This window comes from Spironucleus salmonicida, chromosome 6 (genome assembly GCF_000497125.1).
Source record: "Spironucleus salmonicida strain ATCC 50377 chromosome 6, whole genome shotgun sequence".
In the NCBI taxonomy this organism is placed as follows: Eukaryota; Fornicata; order Diplomonadida; family Hexamitidae; genus Spironucleus; species Spironucleus salmonicida.
In genome coordinates this window covers 1,476,206-1,493,583 of record NC_090601.1, presented here as the reverse complement: position 1 = coordinate 1,493,583, position 17,378 = coordinate 1,476,206, and the positions used below count along the sequence as shown (strand labels likewise).

Below are 17,378 nucleotides of genomic sequence, written 5' to 3'. Positions count from 1 at the left end.
TTTCATTATTATCCGATTTCCAACCTCTCCATGAATGATAATGATATCTCATTTTTCTTCCAACGTACACTCGACAACTTACAGCTAGCACCGGATGCCCAGAATAAGATCAAGGCGAAGTATCAATCACCTAGTCAGCAGGTCCGCTTTATAGAACAGCACGCAGGCGATGCCTCGAATCTGGACGCACCCCAGGCAATCCGCGCCCTGAAGCGGGCACGGGTAAATAATTTTCCTGCCACACATGTTCTCGCATAGCTTGCGTTATCCTGCCGCGCACCGGGATTCCGACAGCGCTTCATCACTGAGAACGGCCTAGACGCGCTCGCAGACTTCGTATTTCTGGCGCAAAACGCTGCAGATTTCGAAGCGCTACTGCTCACCCTGGAGGCTCTGCATGGCCTGGCTGACTGCGAGTCCGGGGTCCGGTTCATTTGCGGCAATTTCGGCCTTCTACGGCAGCTCGCGAGCCTGCTCGGCAGCACTATGGATGGTATACGGTAGAACTCACTGCTGATCCTGACCGCATGCTGCATTTTCGGTAGCGGAAGCAGTGCAGGGGCCATTTCAGGGAGCCTACGGCAGATCTACTTCAGCTACGGGCGCTTCCAGGCACTGGTGGTGAGCTTGCAGTATGGAGCAGAAAATCACAACATTGACGACATTCTGAACAGTCTGTTGATTATTTAGCGGATAATCACGGCAGACCCCAAGGTCCAGGGCGAGCTGGTGCAAGGGGGGTTTACTGAGATCTAGGAGAAGCTGAAAGCTGCAGTTGTTGCGATTTTGAACTCTAGGATAAGGTATAACTAGTTTGGGTGTTACCTGAAAGAAGATTAGGAATTCGACATTTAGTGGCTGTTCGAGAGCTAAAAAACACTAGCTGACGATGATCTGAAAGGCGACATAGTTTTTGCGAAGGCTGTAAAATGCATCAAAATTCTCATTAATTTCAATTTTTATCCTGAGATTGAGGATTATGATAATATTTCCACTGAGTAATTGGCTATAAAGGCATCAATTTCTGCAGATTCACAGTCTGATTTTATACGAAATGCGTTTAGGAAAATATGCCTCAAATCAGCATAGGATTAATGGGGCTATATTACAGCGAAATCTAAGTATACAGGAATAGATGAATTAGTGGAACGGGTTGGTGATGTTGACTTTAACAGTGTTAGGTTGGCTACTGAAGATGAAATGACAGCTATTACAAAAATTGATGTAGTTATTAGAGAAAAAGATTTTATCATTGCAGGGATCGAAAAATAAAATCGAGATTTAATAAGAGAAATACAATAATTTAAAGCATAATTAGAATAGAAAGGTGTATTAATATCTCCTGGTGGTATGCTTCCTCCTCCACCTCCTGGTGGTATGCTTCCTCCTCCACCTCCTGGTGGTATGCTTCCTCCTCCACCTCCTGGTGGTATGCTTCCTCCGCCACCTCCTGGTGGTATGCTTCCTCCTCCACCTCCTGGTGGTATGCTTCCTCCGCCACCTCCTGGTGGTATGCTTCCTCCTCCACCTCCTGGTGGTATGCTTACTCCGCCACCTCCTGGTGGTATGCTTCCTCCGCCACCTCCTGGTGGTATGCTTCCTCCTCCACCTCCTGGTGGTATGCTTCCTCCGCCACCTCCTGGTGGTATAGCTTAACCCTGTAAATTGAAATTTTAAAAATTATTTGTTAATAAATCAACTTGCAAAACAAAACCATTATAATGGGAAAAAACAAAAGATTAGGATATAAAGTAAGAAAGTTTATGGAGAAGTATTGGATAGGAAGATATAAGATTCACAGATAAATAAATTGAAGATTTATCTAATTATTTTGCCATAGAAGAAAAAATATAGACATAGTAATGCTTAGAATAGAAAAAGCAACTTATATCGATTTTGGATTCAAAAAGAACATAATAAATTGAAATAGCTTTGAATAAATTAAAATCAACGTTTTTTTAAATAAAAGAAAATATTATTAACGCATAATATTTCGATCCACTTGAACATGGTATTGATACATTATTATTAGCTCTACCCTATCCAGAGGAAATATAATTAGTTCTAGAGTCAATGAAAAGCACGAACAACATAACATTATATAATAAATCGGAGTAATTTATTTTTGCAATATCAGGTATCAAAAATATCAGATAAAATGTAGAAAATTGGTTATTTTCTATAAATTTTAGGGAAGAGTTTATCATTTTACAAGATTTTACTTATACATTTAAATAATTATTATCTGAGTTATAAAATAATTAATCATGGTTATATTTTCTTAAATAAATATTATCCGTTGGAAACCTTTTAAATTGTAATAATAATAGAGGTAACGCATAAGGATTTAAGTTAAAGACACTGGTTCGACTAATAGATTTAAAAACTAATTCTGGAGATACATTGCTCACTATCATTACTAAAATGCTAACTGTTCAACAATAATAAGAAATAGGTTAAATAAATGACATTTTATTAAAACTAAAATAGTTTAATTATTAAGAATAATCTGCATATCTTTTATCTTTACAGTAAAGACTGAAGAAAATCGATATTGATAGCTCAAAAATAGGTTAGAATCTTAAAAGTTTAATAAACACATATTAAGATCAGCTGGATAACGAAGTTATAAAATTAGATTAAATAAATGAAGATTTTAATAAAATAAAGATATACTATTCTGAAGGAAAAGGACTAACATTTGATGATTTCATTAACATATTTATAATGTTTGGGCCTTCTCTATAGAGTTCATTGTAGAAATCTGCACAGATAATGAAGAAGAAAACTAAACCTATATAAGAAAAATTTAATACTTAAGGGTTCATGAATAATTTAATTGATGGAGCTATAGGATGAGGTCATTTAATATTTTTTAATATATAAATATATTATATTAAATACCGAACAACTCACTATCCAATATCACCACCACAATGAACGCACTAGTCCACATATAAGTATATGCATTACAAGTCTTAGTTGACATTAAAAGCCTGGGGAAAAGAAACAATATTGATAATCTATGGTATGACATTTATACAATTTTCACCAAAGCTTTCATTTATTACTAGCTTAAAAGTCATATGCTATGTATCTTCTACACTCATCTAAATTTTGCCCAAAAATCTGCATTCTACGTCATTAGTTTTATAGCTACCACTGATTCCCGTGTTTCTAATTTATAGTTCATTTATCTTATACTTTTAACTCATCAAACTCTATTATATTACTTCTATCCCAAATCCATATTAAATATCATTATTAAGTAAAAATTATTGATATTATTGTTGCCCTCCTACTTTTACTCCATTAATTTCTAATATTTCTTATACGAAAATGTGCCTGTCACGGATTTCCAAATATTACCATTAGTGAAAACTTTCTACGCCACCAATAACTGATAAGTAATCAATATTTTCAATTACTTTATTCATTATTTCGAGCAAATTACCACTTACAACTTGATTTAGCTAACCATTTATTAAAATTTTCAGCTGATTTTATAGTATGTTCAATAGTGGATTTATAATAAAATCGAGAGAGGATTATGTTTTTACTGACAATACATCGATAATAAAGCTAAGTGAAACTGGAGAAACAGTAAATAACTCGTTAAATACTCCAATAATTGATGCACTAACTTTTTCTAAGATAATTTACCCTGTTCCCATATCTGATGAATATGGGAAAGATTATTAGGTTAATTAAAACTCAAAGGTGAGCTCCATGGCTATTTTTGACATTTTTAATGATATTTATTACTTATTGTGATCTAAAAATGTAGAAATATCACCTGCCTGGACATTAACTAGTCTAACATTCTTGAGAAGTATTTTGAAGCCTAAAAGTGGGATTTCAATATCTGGAATAATATTTGTATTAATTAGTTGATTTAAAGCATGTTCTTAATTGATTTTGATAAAATTATCAATACCTTTTGTTGTGATAATTGTGTATGTCTAAAGTATAGAAAGTAGCATTTTTGTGTAAATGTATACTTTATTAAAAGGTATTAATGATATTATGGAAAGTTGATTAAAAAATATCAAACAATACGAAAACAAATAACGATAAAAATATCAGAAGTTAATTACTATTATTACGATAGTTAAATTTTAACATATAGCACATTATTTTGCTTGAATTATTTAAATCTAATATTTGGATATGATCAATTTTATGGTAAATATGTTGTCAGACTTTTCAACATTATGTTTATTTATAGAATTTTCAGCAGTGTAACTAACTTCCTATGGATTTATCATAAATTTTCATAAAAACTGATATAAATAATTTAGTTATTCTATTTATGTAAATAATATTCGCTTTTCATTACTAGATCTAATATATTTATTATTAACATAATTACAATATACAAATAATCGTAGTATTTCAGAAGTGTATATATATTAAAAATATATTGTCTTTATAAAAATTTATTTCAAAAATGAAGTATTTCAACTAAGAAAAAACTGCTGAAAGGCAATCGTATTGCCCATCTCCCACTTAATAAGGTAAAAAGAAAATTGGATTAAGAGATACTTCAAATAAGATAGAGATAGTAAATGACTTTGATACTGAATATTTGTGATATTTTAGTGAGGTTTCTAATAATTCCTATAGCTAAGTATTTATATATAGTGTATAATTTAATATTTAATTATAGCTAATCTGGCCGAGAGGTTAAGGCGTTACGTTCAGGTCGTAATGGACAGTAGTCCTCGCGGGTTCGAATCCCGCGGTTAGTATTTATTCTTTTACTTAAGCATAATTTAATCAATTTATATAGATACCAGTAATATCAAATATAATAGCATTAATTTTATCAACACTCTATTGACTTATTATAATAAATATTTATATAATAATAATGTATTCTTTCATTCCAACGTCCACTTCACAAATGGAAAACATTTTGGTTCCACTACAACGTCTGTAATCTAACCAACCTTTACGTACTCTCAAATTCGTTGAGCGTTATATCGGGGACGACTTAACAAATTTTCAATAGGAAGGTTTATATAAGATCCCAAAACATACAATAACAGAGTCTACTCTTAAACACGCATTTTATATTATTGATCCTTCATCATTCAAAAATGTTATTTCAACTCATAAAGCACATCCACAATTCGGTTTCCAAAATACTGGTGCTTCTTGCTATGCCAACACGGTACTCTAAGCTTTATTTTCGCTCCGCCGTTTTCGGTCTCTTATATCATCAGATTATTTCTAAACTGCCACAAAATCACCACTTCTTTCCTCATTAACTACTCTTCAAAATTCGAAATAAAAAGTTATTTTACCGCAACTTTTCTATGCAAATTTAAAACTATTTGATATGTCACCACTCCAATAATCTGATGCAACCGAACTATTGCTGCGAGTAATAGATGCCTTCCATTTTAAAGAAGTAGAAAGTGCAAATTAACCCTAAAGCAACTAAACAACTGCTATCGAGCAACTTTTTGGTTGCGTTATTGAGAGCAAAATTGTTTGCCAACGTTGTAAAGGAACTAAAAATTAGCATTATATTAGTAGAAGTTAACTTTTACCAATTAGTAAAACACTAAAAAGGTCATTTTAAGAATTTTTAAAACCAGTTGAAATAACTGGCTACAACTGCGAATTTTGCGGGAAAGATGCTACGATTTTTAAATACTAAAAAATTATTCAAGCAAGCAGCTCCTTTATTATTCAACTCCAGAGATGGAACGAATTAGGCTAGAAAGTCAATAAGAATATTGAAATTCCAGAAAAAATTAACTTAACTAATGGGATTGACGAAGTGAGCATTAAGACGATGAGTGAAGGTGGACAGGGTCAGAATTTAGCCTAAATGGTTGTCAGTAGCTTGAGTTCTAAACAGGGGAAGAGCACACATTAGCTAAAAGCCGTTATTTGTCATTCTGGGGTTAGTTTGGGTTATGGGCATTATTTCTGCTATTGCTATAGCAATGGGTGGTAAGTTAGGGATGATGAGATAGTTTAAAAGGTGAATTTCAACGACATTAAGCTTGATGAAGCAGTAATGTTAATTTACGAAGAAATTGCTTGTGAAATTAGCATCTAGGGTGTAAAAATACATGATGTTGATAATTCCAACTTATTTGAAGAGAAAATTAAAGCAAAAAATCCAGAAGTTGAGATCACTACATAGGTACCTACGAAGTGCAGATTTGTAAAAGACGAGTTAATGGATAGGAAGGAACTTACATCGAAGTTACTACACTCTAAAATCGATGAAATGGATGCAGAAATTGATGCTGCTCGAAGACGAAAAACTTAAAAAATGAGAGATGCCAACAGGCTTTAAAGAATGGATGAAGTATCCTAAAGAAGAAACGGTAAAACTGACTAATGGAGAGAAAGATAATAAAAAGGAAAATTTTAAACCAAGAAACGGGGACTGTGAGCACAGTTTAATTTTACATCTCACATCCATTCATTATTATGCTTAACGAGTTTTGGCTACGCATTTATATCATTGTATCAGTGAGTTTAATAACTTTATATCAAATCTATATTAGTGATCTAAAGATAACGAAAGCAGATAGTTTTAGTTAAACCCAAGAAGCTTAAAGCAAAGTTCAATACTATTTATAAGATAATAATGATAAAAATTAAATAAATCATAAACAAATGGTGAATGAACAGAGTTGATGTATATATCATAATATTAAATTGGTGAATTTATGTGATTAGTTTGATTTTAGGATATTCTACTATATTTAAATATTGAAATAGTATGTTTATACATGTTTTACTTTGGGTAATGTAAACATAAAAAGATTACATATAAATTGAATTATTGTAGTAACATTTCATAACAATTCTACATCTACAGTTAAAAATATTATTCTATTTACGATATAATTATAATAAATTGATTATTAATTTTTCAGTTTTGTACTTTGCTTAATCATAATATTATTATGATAAAAATAAATTATATTATTATCAACTAAAACAATTGATAATTATAATATCTTTAGCATAATTTTTGCTATATAATATTTAACTACTGTCATGTAAAAATGAAAGAGTTGGTGCTACCGAATAAATTCTTATTATCAATTAAGATTCCTATTGCATCATGCTTGCTATTAAAATACTGTATAATATTTTTAGGGACATCTTTAATGACCTAACCTAGATTACCTAATCTTTCTTTTTTTAAGCTTCCATTCTTTACTACTTTATATAATATATTAGGTTATAAATTAGAAATTATTCTATAAGTATTTATAGGTATCAGATTTCATTAAAGTGTAGCGAATAAATTATCGACTGTTTATGATTTAATCTATTTAGTTATTATGGCATTTAGTGCATTGGCTGTGTAATATTACTTTATAGTTTTAACCTCTGTATTTCTTAACATCATGCCTTATAATTATTTTAAGTATTCTGTGCTAATTTCAGAAAATCTTGCACCTAAATTTTCTTATTTATTTTCATTAGAGTTGTATAGTAGTAATTTACAATAAATTTTATTAGCAACCATTATTTATTATTTACAGCGAAATAAAAAGAACAAAGTTCATTACTTTTTAAAAATTGCTGGATTTTCGTTTGTTTGTAAAATTTTATTATCTATCTAATTCAAAAAGTATCCTCTCAACCCAATTTATTGTTTAGGTAATTTTATGATAGGTTTTACTGCTTCAGAGGCTATGTTTCCATTTAATACAGACTAATTATCCTTAGAAAATTAAAGAATTGCATAGTATGATAATGTTTATAGAAAATATCTGAACAGACTAACTTCAAGCAGATTTAATAATATTTGGCTTTGTTGTTTTCTAATTTTACCTTTTACATTTTCATTGTCTTATTAGTGTCTTTAAGGATAAGTTATTATAATTTTAGATTCAATATCTGAGGTAATTACAGCTATTCTTTATTCAACAATACTATGCTTTCGAGTTGCTTATAAAGAAGACGAATAAATCAGTTAGTTATTTAGAGTTTTAAGAGAAATTGATCGATCAATTTTTTTAGTTTAGCAACCTTTATATAGTTATTTAATTAGGAAATTTAAATTAGTATAACTTGGCCCATATAACCATATGATATATCTTATGCTATATACAGGGGTTATATTTACTACAGTCTTAACGGGTTGTTTTCTAGGCTGGCTTTTTGATGATGTTCTGTTAAAAGTGCATAAAAATATTATTTAGAAAGTATATCTAGAAAAGAAGCAAGAGAGTATTAATTTCAAGCTTATGAACTAGTAATAGTTTATTTAGTGAATAATAATTCGTACTTCAATCATGTGAATATATTCAGCTTTCAACGGATTTATGACTTGTTTTACTCAAGGCTAAATGAATTAAATAATCTTATTTCAGTTTAAGCTATTTTTTCATTAAGAATATATTTGCTTTAAAAACAACGTCTTCCAATAACCACGAAGTTACATATCCAGTAATCACAGTAATTCCTAAAACTCCAACATATAACAATAACATAATTGTAGTATTATAAGGTCCTAACTATACTACCCTAAATTTAAACAAAACAAAAGTATAAATAGGTTGCTAAACTAATATAAGGGCGCGGTCAATTTTTCTCATAGTTTACAAAAATATGTTAAGTGGTTTTTACTATTATTCTTTAGTTTAATTAAAAAAGCAAATAATAGTTGAGAAGCAAATAGCGGTCAATACTTAACTTAAACTATCAATAAATTATTATATTTTACCGGAACTGTAATATGCTCCAAATTACACAAAAAATGGTAATAATAAAAGTAAACTACAATAAATAGATCTAAATTTAGATTCAATAATGCCACCAAAACAAGATATATAAATATTTTTATATGGAGAGATAATAGTATTAATTTATGAAGTATAATCAGTGTTATACGGTTGTTAAGATTCCGCTGCAACCATTCCTATAAGCAAATTTCCAGTGCAACCTATTGTATAAAATGGTAAATCATATCTAATAAAAAATTTAATAATAAAACATAGGCAAGCAATTTTAAGCATGAAATTCGACCTGTTTTTTGACTTTTATGAAAAATAGTATATAAAAGTACCAATAATATTTATCTATAAGTTTGCACAGCAAAAATCTAATGAAAAGAAGGTAAAATTACGAGGAACAAGATTTTCCAACTAAAATAAGGATATAAAAAACTAATCTTCTGGCATTAAATCCATGAAAATTGCCAAGAAAAAGGAAAAATAATATTATGCAGATAACGTTATAAATGTAATTATCAATATAAAGTAAAGATCTAAAAACAATGATATTTTTGGTGCCAGCACTGAATGTAAATTATATCCAATAAAAACTTATAGAATTATCTCAGGTTTATATTTTATCAATCTTATAATGTCTAATAATAAAGGATAAGTAAAAAGAGAATATTTGGGATATCTAGGAGGAGTCATTAATGAATCTCCTAAAAATGAGATAGAATTTATAATAAGTATTATAATTACGCAAGGAGCTTTAATAGTAAGAAAAAATTTGTTTATTGAGACAATTTCTCGCATTAATGGAGTGCAACGTGTGAATTTAATATTATAATATTATTTAATGCTTTTAAAATAATATGGTATTTCATATGATGATCTTAATTAAACCGAGAATTCATAATTAATATTTATTCTGAATATATTTTACCTATAATATGTGTCATATGTAATATAGTTAAGTGACTATTATTTAATCTGATTTAAAATAGATTTGTGAAAATTCGTTAATATATTAATTAAGTGATTTGAATAATAAATATGTATATACTTATGTGTTGTATATAATTTAGAAGAAAAAGACCAAATCTGATTAGTTTGAATGCATGCTGAGTTGTAAAACTTATTGAACTACGATTAACAATAATTTTATTACAAGCAGAACGAAAACAAATAATTTATAGATAGATCCATTATCTGTATGCTACGAATAAGTATTATGGAAGTATAGCGATGTTTATAATATATTTACATCAATTTTTAGATTTATGAGTAACATGGCTATTTATTATTATTTACTAAAATAATAATTATTTACTCTATTATATATTAATAGTGAGTAAGGTTTAATTTTGATAGTTTATTAACTAGTAATTAAATATTTACTGAAACTGACAGTTCCAATTAAATATAATAATAATAATAATATATACAAAATGACATTGAATACAGGCGGTGATAAAATAGTAGTAGGGTAAAATAACTAAAATGTGCATAGACTCAGTTTATTTTAATAGATTTTGCTAATATGAATATAAATGCTATATTATAATGAAAAAATATCTAGTTTCCAATTTCCTATTATTTCAATTTTATTATATAATGTTTAATATTATTCAAGCAATTTACTAAAATAAGTTATAAAATACTATTATATTTCCATATATGAAATATTATACGCAATTTTTTATTAATATGATTAATAAACCACAGGACACTTATATTAAGAGTTTTTAAGTTTGACCTGTTTACATTAATATTCAAATTAAAATTTTTGATTTATTATAAAATGATGATTCTGGTCCTCCAGGAATACTTCCCAGGATCAACCGGAGCCACGCTCAGGGAGTAGCTCAACAAGATAGCAAGCGTAGGGTATAAGCAGCTGGGCTACAACCGCGGCCGTGAAGAACTTTATGGATACGTCATGAACGACCCCAAAGAGAACGCCCTCTACGGGTGCTACACAGGCCTCAAAATGCCCTGCAAATATGACTAGATGGACACATCCTGCAATAAGGCTGGAGACCTGAATTGCGAGCACACCGTACCGCAGTCATTTTTCGACAAGAAGGAGCCCATGAAAGGTGACCTTTACCACCTCCGGCCTGCCTGGTCCAAGTCAAACGGCGCTAGATCTAACTACCCATTTTCGTACGTAGAGGCCTCCGAGGTGAAGGCTTATTACGGAAATGACTACCAAATCAATACCGCACGTCCCGTGGATCTGGAAAACTGGTCTACGCTGAGCACGAAGCACACGTTCGAGCCCAGAGACGCCCAGAAAGGCGACTCGGCGAGGGCGGTCGCCTACTTCTACACGAAGTACCCGGCCGAGTTCCACTCCCTGGGACAGACCTTTTCGCGCGTCGATGACATGATCGAGTGGGACCTGCTCTTCGCCCCCACGGAGCTGCAGCTGCAGCAGGCCCAGAGGATCCAGGAAGTTCAGGGCAATATTAACCCTTTCATGCTCGAACACGGGCTCGTTTTCAGGGCGTACTGCGATTTGAGCGAGGGCAAGTACCCCTGCGAGTGATGAATTTAATTGTGGGGTTTTTGGAGTGGAAAGGAGCGATTTTGTATTAATTATCATATAATATTAATATAAAAATTTGTAAAAATAGGTTTAAAATAGGTTTTTAAAGCAAAATCGGAAATCGGTGGTTCATTGAATTTGAATTTGGACTTAAACTCGTTTCACAAAATTTAATGTCCTATTATTAAACTTATAATAACCTATTTTTGCAGATTTCGTTTTCAGTAACTAACTGCATATTTAAACGACATTTTAGGCCTGATTATTTTCACCACTTCATCAAATCTAATGAAAAAGATAAATGAGATCTATACGGCTCCAAAAGAAGCGTTTGAGCGCTACCAGGCCCTCAAAACATATGCACAAACGCACAATCTCACGATTGCAACTTTTGCACGCTCCCCCGGGCGTGTAAACATCATTTCCGAGCACACAGACTACAATGGTTACCAGGTGTCGCCAATCGCTCTCGAAAACGACTTCATCTTCGCCGTTTGCAAGGACAAGGGCCGCCAGCACGTCCAGCTGCGCCACATCGAAGAGCAGCTCTTCAAGGCAGACGATTTCGACTACAAAGTTGCCCCCACGAAAATTGCAGTTCCGAATGATGCCTGGTCCATGTACGTTCGCGCCGGTTTCCACGCTGCTTCGGTGTATTGCGAGGAGCGGAAAATCTTCCTTCCCAACACTTTTGAGTCGTCCCAGATCACGCTAATCGGCACCGGGAACGTGCCTTTGGGCTCCGGATTGTCCTCATCGTCGGCTCTTACATGCTGCGCAGCCCTGGCTTTCCTCTCCTTTATCGGTGAGGAAATTGACAAAAACCGCCTGGCTGCGATTGTCGCAAAAAGCGAGAGCCTGGTTGCCATCGAAGGCGGTGGCATGGACTAGGCCATTTCGCTGAATGCCGTAAAAGGGCAGATTTCAGTTATCAATTTCGTGCCGAAATTGGACGTCAAAAGCGAGAAATTCGTAGATGGCGTACTCGTTGCGTGCATGAACTCACTGAAGGATAGCAAGAAAGCCAATTCGGCCGCTAACTTCTATAACTAGAGAGTGGCTGAGTGCCGCGCTGGATGCGCTATCTTAAGGAGCTTGAAAAGCGGTACAAAGTACGTCACATGCGTTAAAGGTAGAGAAAAAATAGATATGTGTTTGGACATATAATAATTATACTAAAAAGGGTCACCCAGCGAGATGCTCGAATTTTGCGAAAAGTTGCCTGAAAAATGCACCCTGGCTGAGCTAAAGGACATTCTAGGCTACAGTAGCGTCGAGCAGCTCGTTAAGGACCTTTTCTGCACCAAAATTGTCGAAAACTCGCTTTTGGGCCGCTACGAAAACGTGAAACCCGAGCATGTTCTGGTCATTAAAAAGCGCCTCTAGCACGTCTATTCCGAGGCAGACAGAGCGCAGAAGTTTGAACTTTTACTCAAAAACCAGGCTAAGTCGAAGGACCTGATTGGCGACTTGGCGACGCTCATAAACGACTCCCAGACCTCCTGCGACTCGCTCTACGAGTGTTCCTGCGCTGAGCTGAACGAGGTCATCGCAGAGAGTAGGAAATGCGGTGCCTTTGGTGCCAGGCTCACCGGCGCCGGCCTCGGCGGTTTTGCAGTTGCTCTGCTCAAAGAGGAGCAGAAAGATGAATTCATGAAAAAAATGGTTGCATTTTACCAGGCAAAAGGTGAGACGAAAATGGAAGACTGCGTGTTCATCACCGGCTGTGGCTGCGGCGGTGGGTTCGTGAAGGAGTGATATTTGAGGTTAAACACAGGGTTGGAAAAATTTACAATAGGTTTAAAATGTAAAAACCGTAGAAATTAGGAGTTTACTATATAAGAATATATTTAATAGGATAAATAATGTGATTATTCTGTCCCCAGATAACTAAAATAAAAATAAAAATTAGATATATTATGATTTTAGTTCTAAAATGTAGAAATCGGTTAATCAGATTTTTCTAACACCAGAATTTAGCACGCGTGAATCACGTATCAGGATAAAATAGTCTATATTTTAGCTTCCCTATTATAACTTCACAACGCCGTCTAAAGCATTTGTTTAGACAGTTATACAACAGATTCCTGAATATTATAAAATTCCTTAAAAAACTAAATAATTGCGATAATTTACATATAGAGTCAAGAACACCAGCAAATGCAACAGTTATTTAGATAGTTAGTTTGAAAAGTAGCCTGAAAAAGTTCCTTTGAAAACGTATATATTTAGGTCTGTTCCATCCGAGCCAAGATAAATAAATGACCAGCTTGGTCTGTTTTCAGATTTTTAATCTTAATTCGAATACTATAGAAAATTTAAACAACCAAGATAGCGAATATTTCTGAAAGAATTTTCTTAGAAATTTATATTACTTAAGTCGAAACTTAAGGTAGACGTTACTAATAAAGAATTTAATCTTAGCAATAAAAGGCTGTCTCCTTAGCGAAATTCAACAATATTTAGAGGAGTTGAAGAGCTCTATGAAAGATAAATTATTTAAAATGAAATTGAAAGGATAAGCAAGATATAATTTTAATTAAACATGGAAAAGTTTGGTGTTAGTTATGGGACAAAGTGACTAGTTTTTAGTTTTAGATGCTGCTATCAAAAATTATAATATATAAATATAATACAGCTTTAAGATTAAACTATCAAAATATAATAATCAAGAATAGTATGAAATAATTAGTCATAAGTTATTAGACTTATAACTAATAGTAGGCGATAGATCTTAAATAGTCGAACATTCATAACTGATCTTAAATCGAAGATTCCTTTCCCCTTAATGTATATCACAGGTGATATTGGTGGTACTAACCTTCGTCTGTCTTCTATAAATGGCAAAGATATGATTCATACTGAGTATTATGTTACTCGTGAACACCCCACTCTTATTTCTGCTATTTAAGATTTTATTTCTAAACATAGCATCAAAGGTATAAAATCTTGCTGTTTGGCTATGGCTGGACCAGTTGATGGTAAACACTGTACATTGACTAATGAAAATACTGCATACAAGTATAACTCTGAGGAATTTGCTTCTACTCTGGGCTTCTCTGTCAAATTCATTAACGACTTCCAGGCAATCGGATGGTGGATTATTTCCAGATTCGTCACAAATGAAGCCGTTGATATCATTGTACCCAATGCTTTACATAACGGCGTCAAGTTATATCTTGGTGCAGGTACTGGTCTTGGTGTAGGTTACGTTGCTGAAACTTCTGTTTTCCCTTGCGAAGGTGGACATCTTCGTTTTGGTCCATCTTGCCCTATTGAATATGAATTAGTGGTTTTCATGCAGAAAAAACACAACTCCTAACACATATCTTATGAACGTTTCGTATCTGGAAATGGCATTGCTTGCATTGCCCAGTTCTTCATGGGTAAAACCGAAGCCCAGCTTAATGCTTATCTTGGTGTTACTGGTGGTTCTGACAAAATGGTTTCTGAGCTAATCTCGCTTCCTGCTTCTGAAGATGACCAGCCATCTCACGTTGCTATCAATGCTAACAAAGGTGACGAGACCTTCAAGAAGATCATGGCTATTTTCTTCAACTTCTACGGTCGTGCTATTTCTGACCTTTGTGCTGGCTTCTTGCCATCTGAAATATTTATTGCTGGTGGTATCATGGCAAAGAACATGGATCTTCTCAAGGATGCATTTGTAAACAAAAAGTTTATGGACGGTCTTTATGACAAGGGTAGACTCTCTCATATTGTCAAAAACAGAAGAATCAGCGTTATTCTTCAGGATAACATTGGCCTCTATGGATGCTGCGAATGTCTTTTACAGAACGAGTGATTTCTGGATTCTATTTACTATTGTCTTTAGCCTATCCTACTCATTCAAAATATCTGCTGCACACAAAATTGAATCAACCCATTTTTCTAATTGCTCCATTCGCGTAATATTCTCTCATTAATATAATTGAAAAATTCACTTCTAACCAGATTCGAACTGATGTCTGGTGGATCTAAAGTCCACTGTGCTAACCACTACACCATAGAAGCATGTTAACTATAATTATGATATACTTAACTATATCTTATTATATCCTTTCCAAACACTCCATATTCGTATTTTTTCATATTCGCCCAATTCCAATTATTATATAATATTAAGCAATAATACTACTATCCCTTCCTATTTTCATATATGGAATTTCCGTCCACAGCGCTCGAAACCGCCACCAAACTCGCGGAAACGCACAAGAAACGCGCACTAGAACTTTTTGCGCTCCCATTCAAGAACCACAAACTCTACAAAAACGCTGTCGACGCGTCCTACGCCCCAACGCCAAATTCCAAATTCGAGACCATCAAAGGCGAGATTTTGATCGATTCGACCGTTGCGAAACTGCTCGCTTTTGACCACAAGATCAAAGAGGTGCGCCCCGAGGACAAGAATAGGGCCGTTTACAGAAAATTCACGTCGATTTCGGACGACGCCAAAAAAGCGATTTTGGAGTGTGAAAAAGGAAAGATTTTGGACAATAATACATATATGTTATATTAGTGCATGGATTCTTCCGTTCCTTTAGTCGCAAGAAGGGAGTTTACGATGGGCAGGACGATGTTCGATTTGAGCGGGGAGGCGCAGAAGGTGCTCGTCGTTACCGCTAGTGTAGATTGTGACCAAAAATTCGTCGAAAAGGCCGTCAGGGGACAGCTTTTGAGCGGGCTGCTCTACGAGGAAATTGAGCCAGGAAAGTGCAGGGTCACGAGCGTGTGCCACTGCGATCCGTGCGGAAACGTTCCTGCTGTGATTTTCAACAATTTGCTGGACGGACAGAACAATTTTCTCGTGAAATTGAAGGCTGCTGAGTGAGTGGAAGCGTTTGGAGCTGTTTGGGGGAATAGAAAATTTGAATATTAAGAAGGGGGTACGGAAATGGCATATTGTGTGTTTTATAGCGTTTGCACGTTGTAGAGAAGGCTGAGTTAAAATTTAGGAGATTGGGGGCAAGAGGAGGAGGAGGTTGGTAGAGCTGGATAATTAGGCAGATTTAGGGTCGAGAATAGACGGTTTGTAGGGAGTGTGGAGTAGGTGAATCAAGAATTATGGGTTAGTGGATTTTAGGATCGAAGGAATAAAGGCAGAATTGGATGTGTATCTGAAAGGCACATTGTGCGTAATTTTTGGTAATATGATTGGTAAGAGCTTATGGTAAAAGTGCGTTTTATTCCTAAGCTATAGAATGGATATAAAATTGGATATGTAGATGATAACGTAATAATTACTGCATAGAGGGATTCTCCTAATGAAATCCACGACGGGTGTCTATTCAACGATCAATCTTACATATTTGCATTCTGCATATCGATTTCATCTCTTTTAACTGGATCTGCAGACTTTTTGTTATGATCTCCATCTCATTGACTCGAATTAGCAGGCCTCTTGCTACAATCTTGTCCTACCTTATATAAACTTTTATTTTGTGAGGTTTATCTTCGGTAAAAGATTCAGAATCAGACGAAGTAATACTAAATTACATACTATTTTAATCAAAAATCGGTATCCGTATTTCAGACACCAATTTCTGGTCTTAAGAGTATGAAATAAAAGAATGTTATTATAAAGGCATAAATTACTTAGAGGAATAGAGATATGCTCCTTTTTTCAGTAGCTTTGAACTCATTTTGTGCATTTATACATTGACAAGCTTGTGATATAAAAATTATGCTAATTCATATCAATATGATTTAAATCTTGATGTTTCTGTCAAGTAAATAATTATTAAACGTCTACATAAATAGTATATTTTAATATCTAAGTAGTACTATAGATATTATTAGTTATTTATCTAATTTTAATATTTTTAAGTACAATAATATTTAATGTAGGAAATTACCTGCATTATCTTTCAATAAAATTTGTAAAATTTTATCTACAACAATTTATACTATATAAATTTCTATCAAATAAGAATTATAAAAAGAAACTATTCTGCTGTCAATTTTAGCAATGTTGATAGCTAAACAAATAAGCCATATATTTGTATTGCCTTTATCAAAAAATAGATAGCTTAATTCATAGAATACTAATTAATTACTAAATATAATATTATATTTATGTTTTTTCCTCAGTGGACGATAGTAAGAAAGCAATTATTCTCATT

General features: G+C 33.3%; 11 protein-coding genes and 2 non-coding genes across 13 annotated transcripts; 11 read left to right on the top strand and 2 right to left on the bottom strand. All coding sequences in view use genetic code 6, as the record gives it.

Annotated features, from left to right (window-relative positions):
* Window positions 1-30: 30 nt before the first annotated feature.
* Window positions 31-2,859, top strand: SS50377_26539 (Formin homology 2 domain-containing protein; the record flags this gene model as incomplete). The annotated part of the gene is made up of 1 exon (XM_067910346.1): window positions 31-2,859. One exon carries the CDS (start codon window positions 31-33, stop codon window positions 2,857-2,859), a length of 2,829 nt encoding a protein of 942 aa, XP_067763102.1.
* Window positions 2,860-2,912: 53 nt separating this feature from the next.
* Window positions 2,913-3,983, bottom strand: SS50377_26538 (uncharacterized protein; the record flags this gene model as incomplete). Its single annotated transcript, XM_067910345.1, has 1 exon — window positions 2,913-3,983. One exon carries the CDS (start codon window positions 3,981-3,983, stop codon window positions 2,913-2,915), a length of 1,071 nt encoding a protein of 356 aa, XP_067763101.1.
* A 685-nt stretch (window positions 3,984-4,668) lies between these two features.
* Window positions 4,669-4,751, top strand: SS50377_t20098. The gene has a single exon. It is a non-coding gene; the product is annotated as a tRNA-Leu (tRNA).
* Window positions 4,752-4,906: 155 nt separating this feature from the next.
* On the top strand, window positions 4,907-6,418 carry SS50377_26537 (Ubiquitin carboxyl-terminal hydrolase family protein; the record flags this gene model as incomplete). Its single annotated transcript, XM_067910344.1, has 1 exon — window positions 4,907-6,418. One exon carries the CDS (start codon window positions 4,907-4,909, stop codon window positions 6,416-6,418), a length of 1,512 nt encoding a protein of 503 aa, XP_067763100.1.
* Window positions 6,419-7,040: 622 nt separating this feature from the next.
* SS50377_26536 (Transmembrane domain-containing protein) lies at window positions 7,041-8,261 on the top strand (the record flags this gene model as incomplete). The annotated part of the gene is made up of 1 exon (XM_067910343.1): window positions 7,041-8,261. The coding sequence occupies one exon, from the start codon at window positions 7,041-7,043 to the stop codon at window positions 8,259-8,261; it is 1,221 nt and encodes a 406-aa protein (XP_067763099.1).
* Window positions 8,262-8,598: 337 nt separating this feature from the next.
* On the top strand, window positions 8,599-9,699 carry SS50377_26535 (uncharacterized protein; the record flags this gene model as incomplete). Its single annotated transcript, XM_067910342.1, has 1 exon — window positions 8,599-9,699. One exon carries the CDS (start codon window positions 8,599-8,601, stop codon window positions 9,697-9,699), a length of 1,101 nt encoding a protein of 366 aa, XP_067763098.1.
* An 807-nt stretch (window positions 9,700-10,506) lies between these two features.
* SS50377_26534 (Extracellular nuclease) lies at window positions 10,507-11,256 on the top strand (the record flags this gene model as incomplete). The annotated part of the gene is made up of 1 exon (XM_067910341.1): window positions 10,507-11,256. One exon carries the CDS (start codon window positions 10,507-10,509, stop codon window positions 11,254-11,256), a length of 750 nt encoding a protein of 249 aa, XP_067763097.1.
* Window positions 11,257-11,544: 288 nt separating this feature from the next.
* SS50377_26533 (Galactokinase) lies at window positions 11,545-13,014 on the top strand (the record flags this gene model as incomplete). Its single annotated transcript, XM_067910340.1, has 1 exon — window positions 11,545-13,014. The coding sequence occupies one exon, from the start codon at window positions 11,545-11,547 to the stop codon at window positions 13,012-13,014; it is 1,470 nt and encodes a 489-aa protein (XP_067763096.1).
* A 178-nt stretch (window positions 13,015-13,192) lies between these two features.
* On the top strand, window positions 13,193-13,837 carry SS50377_26532 (uncharacterized protein; the record flags this gene model as incomplete). The annotated part of the gene is made up of 1 exon (XM_067910339.1): window positions 13,193-13,837. One exon carries the CDS (start codon window positions 13,193-13,195, stop codon window positions 13,835-13,837), a length of 645 nt encoding a protein of 214 aa, XP_067763095.1.
* Window positions 13,838-14,044: 207 nt separating this feature from the next.
* SS50377_26531 (Glucokinase) lies at window positions 14,045-15,061 on the top strand (the record flags this gene model as incomplete). Its single annotated transcript, XM_067910338.1, has 1 exon — window positions 14,045-15,061. One exon carries the CDS (start codon window positions 14,045-14,047, stop codon window positions 15,059-15,061), a length of 1,017 nt encoding a protein of 338 aa, XP_067763094.1.
* A 136-nt stretch (window positions 15,062-15,197) lies between these two features.
* On the bottom strand, window positions 15,198-15,270 carry SS50377_t20097. The gene has a single exon. It is a non-coding gene; the product is annotated as a tRNA-Gln (tRNA).
* Window positions 15,271-15,415: 145 nt separating this feature from the next.
* SS50377_26530 (StAR-related transfer domain-containing protein) lies at window positions 15,416-16,087 on the top strand (the record flags this gene model as incomplete). The annotated part of the gene is made up of 1 exon (XM_067910337.1): window positions 15,416-16,087. One exon carries the CDS (start codon window positions 15,416-15,418, stop codon window positions 16,085-16,087), a length of 672 nt encoding a protein of 223 aa, XP_067763093.1.
* Window positions 16,088-16,150: 63 nt separating this feature from the next.
* SS50377_26529 (uncharacterized protein) lies at window positions 16,151-16,624 on the top strand (the record flags this gene model as incomplete). The annotated part of the gene is made up of 1 exon (XM_067910336.1): window positions 16,151-16,624. The coding sequence occupies one exon, from the start codon at window positions 16,151-16,153 to the stop codon at window positions 16,622-16,624; it is 474 nt and encodes a 157-aa protein (XP_067763092.1).
* Window positions 16,625-17,378: the final 754 nt, after the last annotated feature.